The sequence below is a fragment of the Scyliorhinus canicula genome, chromosome 7 (genome assembly GCF_902713615.1).
Source record: "Scyliorhinus canicula chromosome 7, sScyCan1.1, whole genome shotgun sequence".
Lineage (NCBI taxonomy): Eukaryota > Metazoa > Chordata > Chondrichthyes > Carcharhiniformes > Scyliorhinidae > Scyliorhinus > Scyliorhinus canicula.
This window is the reverse complement of record NC_052152.1, coordinates 191,655,910-191,680,396: the sequence shown is the minus strand read 5'-3', so window position 1 is coordinate 191,680,396 and position 24,487 is coordinate 191,655,910. Positions and strand designations below refer to the sequence as shown.

Sequence of the window (24,487 nt, the reverse complement as noted above, 5' to 3'; positions counted from 1 at the left end):
CAAGCCCTACATCACATGAAGACCTGAGTTGACAATGCAGATTGGAGTTCTATTATGAGGAACCTCCGTGCTTGCATAGTAGGGACCTTGACCAACTGCATGAGGGACATTCTGGTGTGGTGAAGATGAAGAAATTGGGACACAGTTATTTTTGGTGGCCATTATTAGATGCTCAAATTGAAGAGAAAGAAAGACAGCATCAATCTTTTTTTTTAATAAACAATTTTATTGAGGTAGTTTTTGGCTTTGTCAACAGTTACAGACATCAACAGAAAGAAAGCAAAAAAGGCAAAAATGTGCAAACATCCATGCACTTTCAATACTTCAATCGTAACATACTGCACAAGCCCGCTCCTCTCCCACCGGTACTACCCGCCATTTTTTCCCTCTTGCTCTACTCTACTCTACCCCCCCTGCTGACGCTCACTCTCCCGCAAAGAAGTCAATAAATGGTTGCCACCTCCGGGCGAACCCCTGTACAGATCCCCTCAAGGCGAACTTAATTTTTTCCATACCCAGGAAACTCGACATGTCCGCAAGCCACAACTCAGTCTTCGGGGGCTTTGAGTCCCTCCACGCCAATAGTATTCGTCGCCGGGCTATCAGGGAAGCAAAGGCCAAAACATTGGCCTCTTTCTACCCCTGGACTCCCGGGTCTTCCGAAACCCCAAAAATTGCCACCCCTGGACTCATCACCACCCTTGTTTTTAGCACCCGGGACATGATCCCCGCAAATCCCTCCCAGTACCCCCTCAGCTTAGGGCATGCCCAAAACATGTGAACGTGGTTCGCTGGTCCTCCCGCGCACCTAGCGCATTTATCCTCTATCCCAAAGAATTTGCTTATCCGAGCCACTGCATATGGGCCCGGTGAACGACCTTAAATTGAATCAGCCCGTGCCTAGCACATGTCGCGGTCGAATTTACCCTACTCAGGGCCTCTGCCCACAGCCAGTCCTCCGTTTCCCCGCCTAGCTCCTCCTCCCATTTAAGTTTCAGTTCCTCTGTCTGGGACCCTTCCTCCCTCATGAGCACCTGAGAAATACCCGAGACTCTACCCTCCCCTTCTTCCCCCCTAGAGACTATTCTGTCTAGGATCCCCATTGGCGGGAGGCGTGGGAAAGATGGGACCTGTCTACGAACAAAGTCCCGCAACTGTAGGTACCTAAAATAATTTCCCCTTACCAGCCCAAATTTCTCCTCCAAGCTCCTCAAACTCGCAAAGCTCCCTTCCAGGAACATATCACCCACCCTTCCCACCCCCGCCCGCCGCCATACTCTGAACCCCCCATCCATACTCCCGGGGGCAAACCGATGGTTGTCGCAGATTGGCGCACAAACCGACGCCCCCGTCTCTCCTACATGCCTCCTCCACTGGCCCCATATCCGCAGGGTCGCCACCACTACCGAGCTGGTGGTGTACTTGGCCGGCGGCAGCGGTAGAGGAGCCGTGACCAGGGCTGCCAAGCTGGAGCCCCTGCACGAAGCCGCCTCCACCCGCTCCCAGATAGACCCCGTACCCACCATCCACTTCCTTATCATAACGATGTTGGCCGCCCAGTAATAATTAATCAGACTCGGCAAAACCAGCCCTCCCTCGCTGCGGTTCCTCTCCAACATCGCCTTCTTCACCCGCGGGGATTTTCCCGCCCAGACAAAGCTCATGATCATCCTGTTAACTCTTTTGAAGAAGGACTGTGGAACAAAGATCGGGATGCACTGAAAAACAAATAGAAATCTAGGGAGGATTGTCATCTTTACAGTCTGCACCCTCCCTGCCAGCGACAGCGGGAGTGCATCCCATCTCCGAAACTCTCCCTTCATTTGCTCCACCACCCTGGCCAAATTTAACTTGTGCAGCCTGCCCCAGTCTCGTGCCACCTGGATTCCCAAACACCGGAAATTTTCCTCAACCAGCCTAAACGGTAGCCCTCTCAATCTGTTCTCTTGGCCCCTTGCCTGTACCACAAACATTTCACTCTTGGCCGTATTTAATTTGTATCCTGAGAACTGGCCGAACTTCCTCAGCATTCCCAGTATACTTCCCATCCCGGCCACTGGGTCCGACACGTACAGGAGCAGGTCGTCTACCCCGCCCCTCACCATCCCCTTCCATCCCTCTGCGGCTCTCAGCGCAATCGCCAGCGGCTCTATGGCCAGCGCAAACAGCAGCGGGGAGAGCGGGCAGCCCTGTCTGGTCCGTCGGTACAACCTAAAGTACTCCGACACTTCTCTGTTAGTCCTGACGCTGGCCCTCGGGGCCTGATATAATAATTTTATCCAATCCCTCCCCGAACACAAACCGTCCGAGCACCTCCCATAGATAGTCCCACTCCACCCGGTCAAAGGCCTTCTCGGCGTCCATTGCCACCACTACCTCCACCTCCCTACCCACCGGGGGCATCATTATCACATTAAGTAATCTTCTCAGGTTGGCCAGCTGCCTACCTTTCACGAACCCAGTTTGGTCTCCCCAATCACCTCCGGTACGCAGTCCTCCATTCTAACCGCCAGTACCTTTGCCAGGAGCTTGGTGTCAACATTAATCAGGGAGATTGGCCTGTAGGACCCGCACGCCTCTGGGTCTTTACCCGCTTCAATATCAGTGATATAGTGGCTTGCGACATTGTCGGCGGCAGGGTCCCTCTGTCCCGTGCCTCATTGAAAACCCTCGCCAAGACCGGGCCCACCAGCTCAGAAAACTTCCTATAGAACTCTACTGGGTATCCATCCGGCCCCGGGGCTTTCCCCGACTGCATGGCCTTTAGGCCCCCCAATACCTCCTCCACTCTAATCGGGGCCCCCTGTGGACAGCATCAATCTTGTGGAAAACTAGGGAACACTCGACCATAACGTGGGAATGGCCGACACAGCAATAGCAGAGAATATACATTGATTATGCTGTATTCTCAAGATTTGGAACACTGGAGCAGATTGTCAGTGATAATGTAACGTGGTTTACTTCAAAGAACTTTGAGGGCTACTGGAAGATGAGCGATATACACCATATCAGGTCAGCTCCAGCAATCCAGCAACGAATGGATTGGCCGAATGTTTTGTGCAGTCATTAAAGCATTCTATCAAAGGGTCAAAGGACCAGAGAACATTGGCAAGAAGAGTAAACAAATTACCAATGATTTACAGGAACACTGTACAAGCTACCATGCAGAGTTCACTGGCAATGCTGTTTTTCAAGAGGAAACTATGAATACAGTTTGATTGTTAACTTCATCTGATACTTCAGATATTGTCAAATGACAACAACAAGCTCAAGTTGCGAGGAGGGAGAAAAACCTCTAGAAAGTAAGTATTCAACTAGGGAGACTGGGTGCTTGCTTGGAGTTACATCACCAATGAGAAATGGGTACTGCTGTGATTCTCGCAAAGTCATACACAGATGGATGATGATCAAGAGTTTGGCAACACCATACTGACCAGTTACCTATTGAACAAAGTAAGTTTGCCGAAACTTCGCAGAGGTTCTTCCTGAGGAAAATCTAGCGAGCAGTACTTCGGAACAAAGACCAGAGACAGTGATGAGTTCAGATCCTGTTTCTGAGGACTTTTCAACGCCTATAGTGACAGATATTGAAATGAATACTCAAGAAGTACCCTCTGAAGAAAGGAATGAGGACACTTCCGAGGTCTCAAGTAGCCAAGTTTAAGAATGCCGAATTCCACCAAAAAGGAATAGACGTCCACCACAGAGACTGTCTTATGAATTGTATATATGTGTAGAAATAATGCATAGCTGATTCGATGGAACTCGTTGGAGCTCCATGGCAGCTGGAAACAACTGGTAATTTCAGTTATAACTGGAAAATGTTTGAACATATGTTCCAAATATTTATCGCAGCTAATGATTTGAGCACAGTCTCGGACACAACGGAAATATCGCAACAGCAGGACATGAAGCTAGAGAAATTTATAATTGCTTTAATTACTTACAGTAAGAAGTCTTACAACACCAGGTTAAACTCCAACAGGTTTGTTTCAAACATGAGCTTTCGGAGCACAGCTCCGTCTTCAGGTGAATGGAGAGGTATGTTCCAGAGACATTTATGTAGACAAAGTCAGAGATGCCAGATAATGCTTGGAATGCGAGCATTTGCGGGTAATCAAATCATTAGAGATCAAGAGATAGGGGGTAATCCCAGGTTAAAGAGGTGTGAATTGTCTCAGGCCAGGACAGTTGGTAGGATTTTGCAAGTCCAGGCCAGATGGTGGAGGGTGAATGTAATGCAACATGAATCCAAGATCCCGGTTGAGGTCGCACTCATGCGTGCGGAACTTAGCTATAAGTTTTTGCTCGGCAATTCTGCGTTGTCGCGTGTCCTGAAGACCACCTTGGAGAACGCTTACCCCGAGATCAGAGGCTGAATGCCCTTCACTGCTGAAGTGTTCCCCAATTGGAAGGGAACATTTCTGCCTGGTGATTGTCGCACGATGCTCGTTCATTCGTTGTCGCAGTGTCTGCATGGTCTCGCCAATTTACCACGCTTCGGGACATCCTTTCCTGCAGCTCATGAGGTAGACGACATTGGTCGAGTCGCACGAGTATGTGCCGCGTACCGGGTGGGTGGTGTTTCCATGTGTAATGGTGGTATCCATGTCGATGATCTGTCATGTCTTGCAGAGATTGCCCTGGCAGGGTTGTGTGGTGTCGTGGTCGCTGTTCTGAAGGCTGGGTAATTTGCTGCAAACAATGGTTTGTTTGAGGTTGCGTGGTTGTTTGAAGGCAAGTAGTGGGGGTGTGGGGATGACCTTGGCAAGATGTTCATCTTCATTGATGATGTGTTGAAGGCTGCGAAGAAGATGTCGTAGTTTCTCCGCCCCAGGAAAGTACTGGACGACGAATGGTACTCTGTCAGTTGTGTCCCGTGTTTGTCTTCTGAGGAGGTTGGTGCGGTTTTTTGTTGTTGCGCGTTGGAACTGTCGATCGATGAGTCGAGCGCCATATCCCATTCGTACGAGGGCATCTTTCAGCATCTGTAGGTGTCTGTTATGCTCCTCGTCGTCTGAGCAGATCCTGTGTATATGGAGGACTTGTCCGTAGAGGATGGCTTCTTTAATGTGTTTCGGTTGAAAGCTGGAGAAGTGGAGCATCGTGAGGTTATCTGTGGGCTTGCGGTAAAGCAAAGTGCTGAGGTGACCGTCCTTGATGGAATGAGTGTGTCTAAGAATGCAACTGAATTTGGAGAATAGTCCATGGTGAGTCTGATGGTGGGATGGAACTTATTGATCTCATCGTGTAGTTGTTTCAGTGATTCTTCGCTGTGGGTCCAAAGGAAAAAAATTTCATCGATGTTACTTACTTAATTACTTAGAAGGTGAAGACAGCACCAAATTAGTAGTAGTACTCAAAAAATTTGACGAACACTGTAAAAGTCAGTCTGGTGAGATGCTGGAAAGATTGAACTTTCGCCATAGGTGCCAGAGAAACGGAGAGCCCAACACTAATTTTATTACAGACCTTAAGTTAATAGCTCAAGGCTGTAATTTTGCTTATTTCAGATACTCGATGATAATGGATCAATTAACTCCTGGACTATCTGATAAAAATTTGAGGGAAGAACTTTCACATTCAAAGTATCATCTTGCGTCTGTGACTTTTTTTATATATGAGTTTGTAAAACCCACCTCTTCACTCACCAGATGAAGGAGCTGCGCTCCAAAAGCTAGTGATTCCAAATAAACCTGTTGAACTTTAACCTGCTGTTGTAAGACTCCTTACTGTACATGAAACAAAGTCAAATTATACACTTTAAGATTTGGTTATGGAAATGGAAAGTGATTTGTACAAGTCCTGCACAACTGCAGTTACAGCAATGGAACATTTTTTTCCAGAAATTTAGAGTACCCAATTATTTTTTCTCCAATTAAAGGGCAATTTAGCGTGGCCAATCCACCTAACCTGCACATCTTTGGGTTGTGGGGGTGAAACCCACGCAGACACAGGAAGAATGTGCAAACTCCACACGGACAGTGACCCAGGGCCAGGATTTGAACCCGGGCCCTCAGTGCCGCAGTCCCAGTGCTAACCACTGTGCCTCATGCTGCCCCTCAGCAATGGACCATTTAAGGGTGTGGGGGTAGTTTCTGTGGGCGTGATCTTCCTAAAAGGGAACAAATCCCCAAGGGGGCGTGTTTAGCTGCGTGTTTCCTGGCACACGCAGTGCTGAGAAACACATGGCTACTCAACTCGATTTGCTTTGAATAAGGGGAATGCACAGCTGAGGCCACACACAGCCCCATTTTCTCCAATGGGGAGCTCCAAAGCGAGAGATCGGGACACCATTTTTAAATGCCGTCTCGATCTCCAAAGCCCACAAAGAAGTCCCTGTCCTCCCGCTCCCCCCAGGCTAAACGCAACATGTGAGGCGCCTCCCCTGCACCCCACTACAGCCGCACCGGACAACCCCGGCTCGATCGCGGCGCACGCAACAAATGCCTCCGTGCAACTTGGCAATGCCTCTGCTGGCAGTGCCGGTCTGGCACTGCCAAGGTGCCCAGGTGACAGCAGAGGCCCTGCCAAGGTGCCACGCAGGCATTTTCTGCGTGCGTGCGATCAGGCCAGGTGTTGTCCAGTGAGGCTGTTATGAGGTGTGAGGGGGGCCCCTCGCATGCTGCCTTTGGGCTGGCGGAAGGGGGCGGACCGGGAGTTCTTTGTGGGCCTTGGAGATTGGGACGGCATTTAAAAATGGCAGCAGTGCCAGGGTACCCAGGTGGCACCAGCAGTGCCAGGGCACCACCATACTCAAAGGGCATGCAGCTGGGGGGCCTCCGATCCCCTTGGAGAATCCCACGAATGTTATTCCATCTGGTCCCCATTTGTGTGGACCCGTACCAAACGGCGTTTGCCCGAGGTCCCCAAGGTGAAGGGAATTAATTCCAAGGCCTCAGGTACCTCGGAATCTGGACATTTTAGTAAGGTTTCTTGCCTCGCTCTAATATACAGATTTGCCAAAAGGTGATTCTGCCCATTGTGGGTGGGATTCCTCTTGCAGTGTCTCACGTTTAATCTCACAAGGCACTGCGAGCCGGATAGATCCCAAGAGCTTTCGCCGCTGCTTCTCCGACGCAGTGTTGGCAGACGAGTTTTTTTTTGCTTCAATGTATTATTTTGCTTCTCAATTAATGTAGTTAGTCTTGTGGTATGTTATTTCAGAAATGATTCGCACACTACTAGCTTTAAAAGAAAGTTCCAATCTTTAAAAAAGTGCACAATCTGTTTCATGTTCTGCCATATCTTACTTTTCAACCTATTTATACCCATTACATTAACAAATGTATATTTGTAAATCACTGGAAATATAATAAAGATGAATCTGCAGCATAAATTTTTATATTTTTAATTGGGAGTAAAATTAGATTGTGTATCCTGTAACGTGAGAAAAGTTTCTGCGAGTAGAGTTTGGCAATTTGACAAAATATAAATTCATTTGTCTTTAATTTTTGATAGTTTAAGAGAGCTCGGGTTTAAGATGGAGGTTACTGCTTCATTGCATTTCAGTTTAGAAGATAGGAGACACCAGCAAAGTTGTTACTCAAGAAAATATTTAAGATAAAGCTGCTTTGATCTCAAATGTGAATTGTGTTGTTCACAAGTGGCTTCAATTGATGGTAGGGAACCAGCTGATCTGTTTTGCAACATTTTACCGTAGGATAATTCTTGTGATAATGGTGCCTTTGAGTTGACTCGAAAAGACTAAAGTATAAGACAAAGCAACATTTTCAGTGGTCCACAGTTCTGGCAAGAATGCATCTAAACCCTGGCTCTCAAAATGACATCCATTTTGGACAGAATGTCCTGCGTATTTTCACTTTGAGAGGATATATTAGCCCCTCGTGGATGGTTTCCAGTTTCCCCCTGTACCAATTACAGAAGTTTAGCAGATTGTATTTTTGCTTCATTGTCTTATTTTGCTTCTCAATTAACCTAGTTAGTCTTGCGGTATGTTATTTCATTATCTGGGGTGATGGGACATCATAATTTCTTGTCCAGGTAGCATCCTTGATTATTCGAGGATTGCCGAATCAGAGTTAGCCGTACTTTTACTGCAGGACAGGGCAAGCAGGCAGGTCTTCATCTACTTCAGGCTGAATGGAGATCGAATCAGCCCTATGATAGGAGCATCGTGTTCAGTGCGAAATTCACAGTGATTTGGACTAATTGTTAAATCTGTTTTCTGTTTACCTGAATACAGTGGAGAATAAAAACATGAACTTCAGTTTTGTAGACTTTTCTGTTTGTTTACGGAAATTGTCATCTAGCCATTTATCATAAATGAAGATATTGGCAGGAAGGAAACTGTTACACCTATTTTTCTTCAGTCAGTGCACTTCTAAGCCATATATACAGAAAGGTAGGGCAGATCCCCAGGGTGGGGAGGCAATTACAACGGGGCATAGGTTTAAGGTGCGAGGGGCAAGGTTTAGAGTAGATGTACGAGGCAAGTTTTTTTACACAGAGGGTAGTGGGTGCCTGGCACTTGCTGCCGGAAGAATACATGAATAGGATGGGAATAGAGGGATACGGACCCAGGAAGTGTAGAAGATTGTAGTTTAGTCGTGCAGCATGGTCGGGCTTGGAGGGCCGCAGTTGGTTCCCGGCCCCAGGTCACACTCCATGTGGAGTTTGCATATTCTCTGTGTCTGCGTGGGTTTCGCTCCCACAACCCAAAAAGATGTGCAGAGTAGAGTACCCAATTCATTTCTTCCAATTAAGGGGCAATTTAGCATGGCAAATCCACCTACCCATCTTTGGGTTATGGGAGCGAAACCCACGCAAACATGGGGAGAATGTATAAACTCCACACGGACAGTGACCTAGAGCCTGGATCGAACCTGGTACCTCGGTGCTGTGACACTGCAGTGCTAACTACTGTGCCGCCGTTCGATCCTTTATGATCGTTGACTAGAAACTGGATTTAGGATTATCCAATGCATTTCACTTGGAGATGATGCACCTGTCAGTTAACCATTTATCTCTGGGGTTGGATTGAAACTCAGGTTCCAGAGATGAGTGGTCATCATGCTAAGTTACTGGTTTGCCATGTCATAGACTTGTGGAGTCATTATGATGTTATGATGCAGTAGGAGGCCATTCAGCTCATCAAGTCCATGCCAGCTCTCTTTAGAGTAATTCTAGTCAGTCTAATTCCCCTGCTCTATCCCTGAAGTTCTGCAAGTTTATTTCCCTTAAGTGGACATTCAAGTTCCTTTTGAAATACTCTTCTCTTGTATTATCAGCGAATGAGAAGGTGTTTTTTTTTGGTCGACCTCATCTAAACCTGTCACAATCTTGGAATGCCTCTATCAAATCTCTCCTCGATCTCCTTGGCTCCAAAGAAAGCCATGAAGCTTCTCCAACCTAACCCTGTGACTAAAGTCCCTCATTCCTGGAGCCATTCTAGTGAATCTTCTCTGCATCCTCTCAAGGACCCTCATCCTTCCTAAAAGTGTGGTGAACATAACTGGATGCAGTACAGTACTCTAGTTATGGCCTAACCAGTGCTTCTAAAAGTTTGACATAAACTTCATACTTTTGTACTTGACTACTGTATTTCTGAAGCCAAAGATGCAATATGCTTTGCCAATTATGGCTTGCTGTCTCCAAAAATCTATGATGAATCTCTAAATCTCTTGGTCCCTGCATTCTGCCACTAAGTCCATATAGTTCCTCTCTATCCTTTCTGCCAAAATCTATCACCGAACACTTTGAATTAGTATACAATGTGCTTTCACACTGAAATTGCAGTCACGTTGATGGGGAGGGAACTGCAAGGTTTAGAACATGCTTTATCATAGCTGTAGCTATTCAATAAGCGCTTTCCTCCACTGCTCATTAGCATTGGATTATGTTCTTCGAGGTAATGTCCAAAGTGGTGGGAGTGAGGGTGGAGCCATGCCCGATAGTGGCGGTCTTCGGGGTTTCAGAACAGCCAGATCTATTCCTGGGGAGGAGGGCGGATGCCCTTGCCTTTGCCTCCCTGATCGCCCGCCGTAGAATCCTGTTTGGCTGGCGGTCAGCAGCACCGCCCAGAGCTGCGGACTGGCTGTCCGACCTCTCGGAATCTCTCCAAATGGAGAAAATCAAATTTGCCATCCGAGGGTCGGACGACGGCTTCCACAGAACGTGGGAGCCATTCATGCAACTGTTCCGGGACCTATTTGTGGCCAATGTACAAGAGGAAGAATAGTCGGGGGAAGGTAGCGGGAGGGGGGGGGGGGGGGCTACAGGTTCGTTACGGGGGTTCGATGGCTAGCTAAGGCCCAAAACCAAGCTAAATAAACATGTTGAGGGGGGGGGGGGGGGCGCAGTTACTACTACGAAGATGCTTACCTGTAAATATGTATGTTAATTTTTGCGTGTTTGTTTTTGTTTGTTTGTTTTTTTTTTTGTTTCTCTCTCCTAACAATTTGTAATTTGTTCAATATAAAATACGAAAACTGAATAAAAACATTTATATAAAAAAAAAAAAAGCATTGGATTATGTTGAAAAAAAATCATTAATTTGACGCAATGTGTGGTTTGGAGCATTTATTTAGAGATCTATTTAAAACTTTCTGTGTCTTGTCAAACAGGTTGCACAATTTAATGGCAATGAGTTTTGGTCTGGCCATGGATACAATGGAGTACTTTTTGCTTTAATGAAGATTGTAGTTGAGATCCAATAAATACTCACTGGACATAATGTAGTTTATTGTCCCAAAATAGATGGCCATTTTTCCTCACATTCACAAAAAATCCCTTAACTATGGATCTAGTCTCTTAAAGCAAGGACCCTAGACTATTTTAAATGCTGACCTACAGTGTGGTGGGGTGGGGCCCACAACAGGATTAGTTGATAAATTTGGCTGAGCCATTGTTGGGGATGCTGAGGAGGAATCTAATGAGGACCCACATGAGGAAATGCTTTGGGCTACTCGTGATCATTTCCTTGCAGCCAGACGGTGCTCTTTGGGTTTATGTGATCTCTCTGTTTACATCACATTAAGACTAACCAGGAAGACTACTGGAATATAGGCCTGGATTTTACAGTAGGAATAACCATAAGATTATCAGCGCTCACTGTTATTGAGGAATACGTTGGACGGAAACTGCCAGCAGCTGCACATATGCAGTTCCAAGCAAAAATCAGGAGGTTGATGTCCAATTCGTCCTGCTACTCCATAAGCTTTGTTGGAACGGTACCTCACCAAGAAACCTGGCATTCAGATATGTTGGGCGCAATTTAATGGGAAAAAAAAGTCCCATTTTGACCCTGCTATCAAACAGGACTTTTTCTTTGGCCTCAGTGCTGAGATCGGGGTGCCATTTTTTAATGCTGCCCCGATCTCTTGGCACCCCAACACAGCCTCCGGACACTCCCAGTGCCCAACTTGTTAGGGGTTCCTTGAGCCCCTCTCTCGCACCACCTCATAAGGGCAGGGCAACCCTGGGCCCAATCCCCGGCACAGGCAACCTGGGCACCTTGGTACTGCCAGCCTGGCACCCTGGCAGTGGCAGTGCCACCCAGGCACTTGGCAGTGCTTGGGTGGCACTGCCAGGGTTCTTGGATAGCAGTGCCAAGGATCCCGGGTGTCAGTGAGAGTGGCAGGGTACCACCCTGCCTAGAGCCTGACAACCCAGGGGCCTCCGATGGAAGATCTCCAGGTGCCATTAGGGCATGTGCACCAGTGCTAAACGGTGAGATGGCGAGGTATCCCAGATGCAGGTGTTCGTTCCTGGGCCTTGGGAGAATCTGGCGCCGACATAATTAAGTGAGTCTAATTGCCCACTGAAATATGTAAATCTGGAACCCGCCCTCACAATATCTCATTGGATCCCGCGAGGTGTTCTGAGCCTCGCATGAGATTTAACGGCCTCGTCGTGTCACCGAGTGAGGCATGATGAGGCTATTCGATCGCACCCATAGGGTGGAATTTTTCCATGCCCCTCCTGCGGTATCAATGGCAGGCAAAGGGTGGCGGAGTGTAGAATTTGGTGGGAGTCCCAAAAATTAAATTTTTTCCAGTGAGAAATTTCAGTGGATCTTCCATTGCTGTCTGTCATAATATACATCCAGGTATATGATGGTGCACAGACAGGCAGTGATTGACACACAGGATGACCAGTGAACACACAGAACACAGCAGCCAATCACCAGACAGGATACGACCACTATAAAGCCAGAGGGCACTAGTTTTCCCGCTCTCTCGGGATCCAGCCTCTGAGACAGTCTGAGCTCGTGAGCAGCAACTAGAACAAACACCATGTGGTAGTAAGATAGTCTGGTCAGGTTAGCCTCGGGTCTCCAGTCAAGTCAGCATAGTGTCAACCCACGGTTAAAGCATGTATGATAGTTAAGTGTTTAATAAAATCGTGTTGCATCTCATCAAGTGTTGGAAGCCTGTCTCTCTCACCACTGCAGTAAACGCAGTCCTCGCAGACCCAGCTTACTCAACACATCACTGCCCACTATGGCCGATTGGGAATCCTGCTGGAGGCTGATGTGAAGCTAATTTTCATCCGGCTAATGCAATGCACATGGAGACCCAACTGGAATCGCCCCACCATGCCTAATTCTCCATGACGCCAGAGGAAAAACACACCAGTTCGTAACGTGTTGACCAACATGGTGTAAAAGTTGAGACTTGCCTGGAGCTGCCTCCAGATTTCAGAATGGAGGCCGCTAGCAATCCGGTGGAACACCATAGCCGTCGGTGGGGGAGCATCTTTACGGTGGATTTTTCATCTTGCCCTGTTCGCATATGTCCGAGATCCCCTGTAGAGGGTTCCGTCCTGCATCATCCTCCCTTTGACTGTAGATTACCATTTAAAAGCTCAGAGCAAATATTGAGAGAGGTTTATTTTTCACTGACCACAAAATCAAGCCCAATGTTGACTACCATTTCAGAAATTCAATGTTTACAAACGGTAGAAGGAATTCAGCCTAATACACCCATCCTTTCTCTGTCGGTCAGTTCTCTTCAGATCTTCTCCCGATATCTTTCAATTCAGGTGGCACAGTGGCAAGCTCTGTTGCTTCACAGCAGCAGGGTCCCAGGTTCGATTCCTGCTTGGATCACTGTCTGTGCTGAGTCTGCACGGTCTCCTTGTGTCTGAGTGGGTTTCCTCCGGGTGCTCTAACTTCCTCCCACAAATCCCAAAAGACGTGTTGTTAGGTGAATTGAACATTCTGAATTCTTCCTCTGTGTACCCGAACATGCGCCGCCGGAGTGTGGTGACTGGAGGCTTTTCACAGTAACTTCATTGCAGTGTTAATGTAAGCCTACTTGTGACAATGATAAAGATTGTTATTATTATTATTTCTTTCTCCAGTCATGTAAATGCCCGTTGAACTTATTTTTGTTGCCCGCACCATTATATTGACCTTCTATGGTAACTTAGTCCACAGTCGGTTGTCCTTCAGATGAAATAGATTTTATTACTTTCACTTTGCAACTTACTAATTTCTCATTTGCATCTCTGGGTATTTGAAGCCATGTCTGTAGTTTCCAATATCCAACCAAGGTATTATGCATAAAGAAATAGTGATAATTAAATGCTCCAGTGTTCCACGAATGATTTTGAGTGTCCTGAGTTTTGTTTTATTTGTCTGTTAGCATCCTAAGACATGAGAGGGAGGTGGGAAGCCCTGTATGGTTTTCTGTTAGCACATTGTACAAAAATACTTGGGGCATTAAAATAAACTTGACGAGGGCTCCACAAATGCATAAGTAACCATTCAAAAGTATGACTCACACCAGGTCTCTGATGTTGTTATTCCTTCGTGGCAATGCATCTCACTAATCAAGCACAGATATCTTTGACCTAATGGACGGCGTTTTCTTGGTTTGTAATGATTTTAGTTTATTTTTCAGACCCTGGTTCTGCAGAACGTGCAGGACTGAAAAGAAAGCAACTTAGCCCTCAGCCATCTTCAAATGGGCACTCCCCGCAAGATGAATCATTGAGTCCCATTAAAAAGAAGAAGAAACCTGGCTTAGCTAATTCGAGTAAAGAACAGGTATAGTAACATCTGAGTCTGTCTAATTCATTTTTTGACACTTGGTATTTTTAAAAAAATCAAGCTGCATTATCCCACAGTTATTTTGTGGTTAATCTTTTGAAATTGGTGAAGAAATGCAAACAGTCGTTGGTACATGTGTACAAGAAGAAAAATGAGAAAAGACCACCTATGCCCATCATTCCTGATTTCAAAACCCAGTATTCCATTCAACCACCTCTCCAATCTCCTCCAGGAGGCTTAAGATAAAAAAAAATTCTGAGATCCCCAAAGTGACAATGCAAAGGAGATCATCATGGCTGATAACGTATCACAACCACAATTAACTAACGTACCTGCTGGAACTACAAATTCCCTTTTGCTCAAAGACTTGGCAAATTTCTCTTCAAAATAACTTTTAGCCATTGTATGCTTTGACGGTTTATTCCCCACAACTAATTGAATGATTAAATTAGAAATGTAATGCATTAATTTGAATAATCTAGGTGGATGTTTGGATTTGTTAACTATTATTGTCATTAACAGCCATTTAAAACAAAATCTGGTGAGACGAGTTCTGCAGTTACTGTCCTAATCTTGAGGGTTTGTTAGCTATTTATTTAATTGCACCAAATTCTGCCTAAAATTGCCAATTTAAAGAGCAGGTCACTTGCTGAAATTTCAATGGCTCGAAACACTGAAGCAGGAAATTCTTTCAGCGGAAAAGGAAGAGGATAATCTGTGACTGTGGGAAATTGCAGGACCATATGCTGGTTTTCATAGTCTGTTCCTTCTTTCATCAGTGAGAAACATTTCTCTATTCTGGCTGAAAGCACCCATCCCCCCTTTTCTAATTAAAGTTTTTGCAGGCATTTCCTCCACTTCACATTGCACTCATGGACCACCACATTGACTCAGATACTCTGTACATTTCGTATAAGGGGTTGAGATTTTATCATCAATCCTTCAGCTTGGTATTGAACTCGGTATTCTCCATAATACTTTGCATAATTAGAAATTAGCCATGACATTTAAATTAACGAATTATTGAGCGATGATTATTATGAATATTTTTTTAAGACCAAATTGCTGCTGTTAGTTTACAATATGCAGTAAGTTCTGGCATTGTAAAATCAAAAATTTACAGCAGGCTTTACTGTAAGTACTCTAACCCCAAAATGTATTAATTTATATGCTGAAACTACACACTACAATTTAAACTCTTCAAACTTCAGTATATTTTAATCCCCCAAAATTGGTGAAAGAATAGCCATTCTTTGAAGTTTGTTTCTGTCAATAAATGCTTTTTGTATTCTGATAGCTTTGCTGCCATGGCATTTGATTTGTGAAAGTGACGTCTATCAGCTTGTCTCGCCTTGACGAATCAAAGTTTAATTTAATTACAACCCTGAGCCACTTAGATTTTAAAGATCCTGTGAGTAATAAAAGTACATGTTCCTGTAACTTTCAACAAGTCCGAAAAGAGCAACCCTGCAAAGATCTACTGCAGGAAATTGCTAAATTGTTTCATTTTATCTCCAGCAATTTTTCAGTTTTTTCACAATCAAAAATCAATGTGCTAGAAATGATTGCGAATATCAAAATACTTACTTTTAAAATCTGATATACTCAATATCATTAAAAAAAAATAAAGACTTTAACAGCCAGTAGCTTGAATTTCAGAATAGCCTGAAAACAATGTTGCTAAGACCTTGGACATGCAGTGTGTTGAACCTCATTATTCTTCATTGTTGAAGGGACTTTCAAAATATTTAGGAGTGTGGGCAACTGTGCTCTTGTTAATTGGCTTCCAAATCTAAATCTAATTAACTTTCTTTGACCCAATTTTCATCACTGGTTAAAAAAATACTGTTTTAAAAAGTGGTGTAATGCAGCTTTAAATTGGTAGCGTTTTACATTTTAGCAATGCTTTGTCCTCTGCTTATCATGAAAAGTCAGAGTGACATGTTTACCAGTCCTTGTAATTGTTTTAGCTTTTTAGTTCTGCAATCATTAATCTTCTTGCCTTTTTGTAAAGGTGCTAGGTAATTTTCTCAGTATTTCCTAAGCTGTACCTGTTTATCATACCCGTTTGTGTTCTTTAGACACAACACTATGCATGTGACATGTTGGAAGGTGGTCCATCAATAAATTAGTTTATTTCTAAATTGAGACTGAGACTCCACTGATAATGCACACCCAAAAACCATGGTCGTAACACAAAACTTGGGTGTCCTATTCTGATCTGATGCCCAGGTTAATTAAAGTTGAAACTGGTATGAGGCCCCTGTCATGAAGCACACTCATGCTAGTAATTTTGAACTGGCTTCATCTTGAGTGCAATATTGCATGTTAAAAGTTCTCAGTCGGTTCATTTGGGTGGGTGGACTGGAATCTTAACATTTTTTCATGGAGATGTCCTTAGTTGTGTGAGAATGGATATAAATTAGCAGCTGGAGAACAGGGCTCTGCACAAAGCTACCTGGTAGCTCAGTGGCTGATCATTGAGATCTGACCAAATATATAACTCCATTTTTGAGCTGTGCGTCATATTTCACAGGTACTTTCCTGAAACCTGTAACTGAAATATGACGACAACCTCAATTATATATTTGCCCCTCCGATGATTATTAAAAGGGGTCATATCCAGAATCGATTTTAACCTGAACCCCAGGAGCTTGAGATCCAAGACGAAAGAAGACTTTATTTCAAATCTATGCTTGAAACTTTTAAAAAGAAAATCACTGAAGTATGACTCTGAGTTTTATTTGCTTATGCAAGCCAGTGGCTATCACTGGTGTGATTTGATCGATTTGATCTGGATGTGATGCCATATTCATAATGCAATACTCTCCAGCAAATATTGAATCTAAATCTTTTATCTGTAGCAACCTTAATTTGCAGTTTTACATTAACTGAACAACAGTGGAAAATTAGTGGCTTTTTGAGACATAGTTCATTTTTGGGCTGTTTATGTCTCGATTAGTGTAACCTCAGTGATATGCTTATTGTTCAAAGTTCAGTATTTTTGCGTACCTTCTTGAGAAGTATAGTTCGGCTCTACCAAAATCTATACATATTTTTAAAAAATCTATCTTCATTTAACAATTAATTATTCCAGGGTCCTGACTATTCATTTTGGACAGTTCTTCATTTTCTTCTCCACTTTTTCATGAGAAATGTAATACTACTTGATATAAGCTTCTTAACTTTGATTTGATTTGGACTTCTGTTCTAGTGGAGCCTGAGCACATTAAATGTCCCTCAGTAATATTAAATGTCCCTCGGTAATATTACAAAAACTAAATGTGAGGTGATGCACTTTGGTAGATCGAATCAGGACAGGGCCTACTCAGTTAATGATCAGGAGTTGGGGAGAGTTATAGAACAAAGAGATCTTGGAGTACAGGTTCATAGCTCCTTGAAAGTGGAGTCACAGGTGGACAGGCTGGTGAAGAAGGCATTCAGCATGCTTGGTTTCACCGGTCAGAACATTGAATACAGGAGTTGGGACGTCTTGCTGAAGTTGCACTAGACATTAGTAAGGCCACAGTATAAATATTCCTACTCCACAGTATAAATATTTCCCAGTCATCGGACTCGAAACGTTAGCTCTTTTCTCTCCCTACAGATGCTGCCAGACTTGCTCAGATTTTCCAGCATTTTCCCTTTCGTTAGTAAGGCCACACTTGGAATACCGTGTACTGTTCTGGTCACCCTATTATAGAAAGGATATTATTAAAGAGAAAGACTGCAGAAAAGATTAACTAGGATGCTCGATGGTTTGAGTTTTAAGGAGAGGCTGGATAGACTGGGACTTTTTTCCTTGGAGCATAGGCGGCTTAGAGGTAGTCTTATAGAGTATTATAAAATAATGAGGGACATTGATCAGGTAGATGGTCAACATCTTTTCCCAAAGGTGGTGGAACCTAAACCTGGAGGGCATAGGTTTAAGGTAAGAGGGGAGAGATACAAAAAGGGCAATTTTTCCACACAGAGGGTGAGGGGCATAGATAAGGTAGATAATCAACATCTTTTCCCAATGGCAGGGGAGTCTAAAACTAGAGGGCATAGAGGGGAGAGATACAAAAGGGTCCAGAGCGGTAAATTTTTCACAGAGGGTGATGAGTGTCTGGAACGAGATGCCAGAGGCAGCGGTAGATGCGCGTACAATGTTGTGGGCAATTGGGACAAGCTTAGTGGTTAAAAACTGGGCGGCATGGACACGTTCGGCCGAAGAGCCTGTTTGCACGCTGTAAACCTCTATGACTCTATATTCGTTTTCTCCTTGCCAAATTTCTTACCTGTCTTGCAACCTCGTTGAAATAACCATTCCTCAAGTATAGCCTGAGAGATTCAGGGCTGGAGTCTCCAAAAATGAGACTATGTCCCACGCCGGCGTAAAAACGGTGGAGTTTTATTCTAGAAATTCCTACCTTAAAGTTGAACAAATTCTCAGCCCCTCAGGGACCTGGAGTGATTCTTTCAGCTTTAGGTGCGGATACGGGCCCCCGCACCTCCGGTTCCAAGTCCACACGTGCGCATGGAGGTGGCCTCCAGCGGCCGTGCCGAGCGCTGTGGCGGACTCGGATCGCGAATCAACACGGACAGTCAACACAGACAATGTAGAGGCGGAGGTGGTAACAGCGATGGACGCAGAGAAAGCCTTTGACCGGGTGGAGTGGGAGTACCTGTGGGAAAGGCTGGGGAGGTTTGGGTTTGGTGAGGGCTTTATTGGCTGGGTGAAATTGCTGTACCAGGCGCCTGTAGCAAGTGTGTGTACAAACCGCCTGAGGTCGGGGTACTTTGAGCTTCACCGGGGAACAAGGCAGGGGTGTCCCCTCTCCCCGTTACTATTTGCCCTAGCTATAGAACCACTAGCTATGGCGCTGAGAGCCTCGAGGATCTGGCGGGGACTGGTTCGGGGGGTGGAACATCGGGTCTCGCTATACGCGGATGATTTGCTTCTGTACATTTCGGACCCTGTGTAGGGGATGGGGGAGGTTCTGCAGATCCTGAGGGATTTTGGTAGTTTTTCAGGGTACAAACTGAACATGGGAAAGAGCGAGTTGTTTGTGATCCAGGCCAAGGGGCAGGAGGAGAGATTGAAAGGGCCGCCGCTCAGGATAGTAGAGAAAAGTTTTCGTTACCTTGGTATACAGGTGGCCAGGAAATGGGATGCCATGTACAGGTGCAACCTGACCCGATTGGTGGAGCAAATGGAAGGGGACTTTAAAAGGTTGGACATGCTCCCGCTGTCACTGGCATGGAGGGTGCAGCCCGTGAAAATGACTGTCCGCCCCAGATTTTTGTTTGTCTTCGGCCAATATAGCTATGATTAGGAAGTGGCCGATTGTGGGGGTGGGGGGCAGCTTGAGGCGACGTCATGTAAAGGTACTAGTCTGGGAGCTTTGATAACAGCTCCTTTGCCGTTCTCGCCGACCCGTTACTCCACAAGTCCGGTGGTGGTGCTGACACTGCGGATCTGGGGACAGTGGAGGATGTACAAGAGGGTGGGGGGAGCGTCTGTCTAGACCCCGCTATTCAACAACCACCGGTTTTTCCCGGGTAGGATGGATGGTGGGTTCCAGAGCTGACATAGGGCAGGCATCAGAAGGATGGGAGATCTGTTCATAGACAGAAGCTTTCCCAGTTTGACGGCGCTAGAGGACATTGCGAGGGCAATGTCCAAGGTGCTTAACACGGTGGTGCTGAGTCCAGAGATAGCAATCTTTGGATTGTCAGAAGACCTGGGAGTTCAGGGGGCGAAAGAGGCCAACGTTTTGGCCTTTGCCTCCCTAGTAGCTCGGAGACGGATTTTATTAATGTGGAGGGACTCGAAGCCCCCGAGTGTAGAGACTTGGGTTAGCAACATGGCTGGGTTTATCAGCCTCGAGAAAATAAAGTTTGCCTTAAGAGGGTCTAAGCTAGGGTTCTCTCGGAGATGGCAGCCGTTCGTCGACTTCCTCGGGGAAAATTAAAATGTCAGCAGCAGCAGCAATCCGTAGGGGGTGGGTGGGGGGGTGTGAGTGTTTCATTGGGATGGTGTGGGAAGACTGGGTCGCGTGGGGTAATGTCTATTTAATTGTTATTGTATATTCTCTTTTTGCACTATGTTAATGTTCACTTTAGTTTGTTTTGTTATTATGGTTACTATTGTGTTATTGTGAATAATTCTGCAAAACCTTAATAAAAATACTTTTAAAAAAACAAAGACAATGTAGGACTCCCCGATCGGCTGCGCGCCGCTGCATCGGACCGGCCTGATTGCTGCCCCGGCTGCCCATAAGGTACCCCCCAGGTGCTCGATCCAGCCGCCCCCCACCAGGGTGGCCGTGGACTTAGTTGGGAACTCGGCCGGTCGGGAGCGGAGTATCGCTGGGAGGGCCTCTGGCAATGGCCCCCCAGCCGCATGGTGTAATTCACGAGCGATTCTCCGGGGCCCACGCAGAATGGGCTGTCATCATCCTCCATGCCATGGGCCAGACCCGCTTTGAACAGCAACCGTGTGAGCACAGCTCGTTGTGCCGCAGGTGGATGTGTAATGGAGGGGTGGTGTGCATGCGGGCGATGCAGTGGTGTGGGAGGTACGGTTGGTTGGTGGTGGGGGAGGTGAGTCTCATGGGTGGTATGGGAGGTGAGGGTGGTGAGGTGATGCCGTACTGTGGTGTCCGTGCCCCTGCTCAGCAACCCCCCCACCCCCAGTCGGTGAAACCCGAGGTCCCAGGTTCGATCCCGGCTCTGGGTCACTGTCCGTGTGGAGTTTGCACATTCTCCCCGTGTTTGCTTGGGTTTCGCCCCCACAACCAAAAGATGTGCAGGGTAGGTGGATTGGACAGACTAAATTGCCTCTTAATTGGAAAAAATGAATTGGGTACTCTAAATTAAAAAAATTTAAAAAATTCCTACCAAGTGGACAGCCTCACCATTTCTCACATTATCCTCCCACTATTTTGATTTTTTTTTAAATGCCCCCAACTATTTTGATCAGAATATCCTCCATCTCTTCAATTTTTGTCTGCTCATTTAACCTTTCTGTCAGAACATTCAAGGAGAGTGCACCAATCACATACCGCCTGACACTGATAAATTCTCTTTAGTTTAATCAGATATGTTGACAAATCCGGTAAGACAGAAACAGACCTTTAGTGTTACCAAACATATTTTCATTGGACTTTGTGCAGTCAAATATTAGTTGATTTCCTAAAATAGGAAGTCCCTCTGTAGTTTCCCTTCATTTCCATAGTGAGGATTTGTTTATGAGACCCAAACAAAAGAGGTTCTGGGCTGGGTTTTATGGCCCCCTCTGAGCCTGCCGGGTTGTGGTGTGGGTGCGTAAAATGTGTTGGTCACCTTCTACCCACCTCCCCACTTGGTCCCCATAATATAGGGGTGGGTTAAGTGCTGAGGGCCTTAAGTAGCCAATTATTGCCCACTCGAGGCCCTCCATCCACGTCCACCACAATAATACATTGCGCAGTGGTAAGCAGCGAGAGTGAGAAAGTCTACTTCAAACAACTTGCTGAAAAAGCAGGAACAAAGGTGGAACACATAATTCTCTGGATGCCTTGTGCACATTATCGGCCTCTTTCGAACCCTCCTTGTCCAAAATCCCAGTCTTGTGTCTCTCTGGTGGCCATGTCCTCTCCATCCCAGGGCCTGCTTGTAGTCCCAGCAGAAGCAATTACTCATTTATGAGGGTGGGACTTCCTTTGCTTGAAGGGTGGAAGTCTGACCCTCGGCATGGTTAGGCCATTGGCAGTGTGTTATCGCTGCTTTACGGCCTGTTTTGAAGTTGGTGAGTTTAGGAGCAACTTTCTTTCCAGAGGACCAGCAATCTGCACCCTCAGCAAAATCCAGCCCATGGATATATTAGTGACATATTGTGGCTAGAATTTTCTTTGTTTTTTTTTAGAATTTCTGAGATTATTTGGATGCTCTTCAGATAGAATTCTCTGCTGCAGACGGAGAGCTGCTAATGTTACAGCCATCCACAGTGCCTACCGACTTCCCAAGTCGATCATATACGAGGTACAAGTCAGGATGGATAACTCAACTTACCTGGATGAGTGTGGCTCCAACAACGTGAGAGAAGCTTGACGCCATCCCCAGGATAAAGCAGACTGCCTGGTCGGCACCTTTCCCATGACCTCAAACATTCGCTGATGCACCTTTAGCTGCAGCATGTACAATTTACAAGATACACTGCAGGAACTTCCTAACGTTTCTATAATGGTATCATGATATGCAAACATGCAACCAATGAACACTCAGAATAGGACCCAACCAATGGGCAGTCAGGACACTCCGAGATGGCATCACCACAAGGGGGCATGGCATAAACACTATAAAAGGGATGAGGTACTCACACCCTGCCTCTTTCCACAGACGACATCTAGAGAGTCTGACAGGGTTGATCAGCAGCGTCACACCCCAGCAAGTGGCTTAGAGCAAGCTGGTACAGTTAGACTGAGTTACTACAGTTAGATTAGCAGAGAGTCAAACTCATTTGAGAACTGTGTCAATGGTTCAATAAGCACGTTGAACTCCTTTCAGAGTCTGGAGCATCCTTTAGTTAAGACTGCATCAAGTAGCAGCCTGTGTTATCCGAAGCAGCATAACACAACAAACGGCACCTCCCAAACCTATAGGCCGGGATCCTCCGTGCCGAAATCGCGCTTGGCGCGGGGGTGGAGAATGGGGCGTTGGACACGTGATTGGGTCCAACGCTGGGAAGCAATACTCTGGCGACCGAAGAACCGGCGGCAGTCGCGCGCGGCCGGCGCGGCGCCAATCGGGGGCCGTTGAATGAGCCCCCCCCGGGGCGATTCGCCGTGTTGACCGGCTGAGTTCCCGCCAGCGTGGTTCACGTATGGTTCCACCCGGCGGGGGCTCAGCGTCGCGGCTGCGGTGGCCATCCTGGTGGGGGGCAGGGGGATCAGTATCCGGGGCAGGCCTCCAGAACGGCCAGGCCCGCGATCGCGAGCCACCGATCGGCCAGTCTGCGCGATCTGGGGGGGCCAACCTTCTTCCAAGCTGGCCCGCTGTGTGGCTCTGCCATGTCGCGTCGCAGAAGCGGCTCCTGAGCACATGCGCGGTCGGTGCAGGACTGCGTATAGGCGGCTGGAGCAGCCCGGAGCACTCGGCGCAGTACTGGCCCCCTGTGGGCCACGGAATCGCTGGGCCAGGAGGCCCGTTGACACCGGCATGAAACACTCCGGTGTTTATGCCGGAGTCAACACTTAGCTACGTTTTTGGAGAATCCAGGCCGTAATTTTTCCCACTATGAAGAACAAGGATAGCAGGCATGTGGGAACACCACCACCTGCAAGCTCTCACCGAAGCTACTCATTTGAATCTCTACAGTGCAGAAGTTGGCCATTCAGCCCATTGAGTCTATACCGACCCTCTGAAAGGCCCTACATAGGCCCACTCGCCTGCTAACCCACCTGACCTGTACATCTTTGGACTTTGGGAGGAAATCGGAGCACCCGGAGGAAACCCATGCAGACACAGGAGAAAGTGCAAACTCCACACAGACAGTTACCCAAGGCCGAAATTGATCCCAGAACCCTGGAGCTGTGAGGAAGCAGTGCTAACCACTGTGCCACCACTTCAAAATGTATCTGTTCTTTCAGTGTTGCAGAGCCAAAGTTAGGCCTTCACAACCTAACAACAGCAGTTTGTGAGTACGGTTGCCACATTGATTGCAGGAGTTCAAGAAAATTGCTCCTGACCAACTTCTCGAGGATATTTAAGGATGGGCAATAAATGCTGATCTTACTTGTAATACCACCATTCTGTGAATGGATAAGTATCATTACATGGCCTACACCTTTTATAGGTGTACAAATTTAAATATGTGCAGTTTGTCTATTGTTTCTAAGAATGAGGCCGTAATCCTTGATCTGGCACTTTGATGATCAGGCAATGCAACATCAGAACCTATTACCTTGCACAGGTTCTGTTGCGCAGGTACATGAAGAGCATTTGGAGGAGCAGAGCAAGCATTTTGCTTCCGTGTTAACATCTGCTTGGGATTGGAATTTTATCCTTTGAATAAATTGATGCAAGAACCAGTTGAACTTCTTCTTATTTCTTGCCACCTTAAGATTGTTTGGTTCTCATTTTGTGAAATATAGCAAGCAAACCTCATGCCTTGGTTGGAGTTTTATCTGGCCTTATTCTCAACGATAATAAATCTATTATCACAGAAAGAGGCCATTTAGTCCATCACGTCTGTGCTGGCTCTTTGTTCGAGCTTTTAATTGACCCAACTCATCTGGTCTTTCCCAATAACCGGTCGCACAGGGGTTAGCACAGTTGCTTCACAGCTCCAGGGTCGATTCCTGGCTTGGGTCACTGTCTGCAGAGTCTGCATGTTCTCCTCGTCTTTGCGTGCGTTTCCTCCGGGTGCACTGGTTTCCTCCCACAATCCAAAGATGTGCAGGTCAGGTGGATTGGCCATGCTAAATTGCCCTTAGTGTCCAAAAA

General features: G+C 46.3%; 1 protein-coding gene across 12 annotated transcripts in view; it reads left to right on the top strand.

Moving 5' to 3' along the window:
• Positions 1 to 24,487, top strand: part of zmynd8 (zinc finger, MYND-type containing 8) — a 283,096-nt gene that overhangs the window by 149,597 nt on the left and 109,012 nt on the right. For all 12 annotated transcript variants that reach the window (XM_038803563.1, XM_038803569.1, XM_038803567.1 and 9 more), the window contains one exon: positions 13,869 to 14,014. In XM_038803563.1, the coding sequence (XP_038659491.1) occupies positions 13,869 to 14,014 (146 nt within the window). The remainder of the gene's footprint in view (positions 1 to 13,868; positions 14,015 to 24,487) is intronic.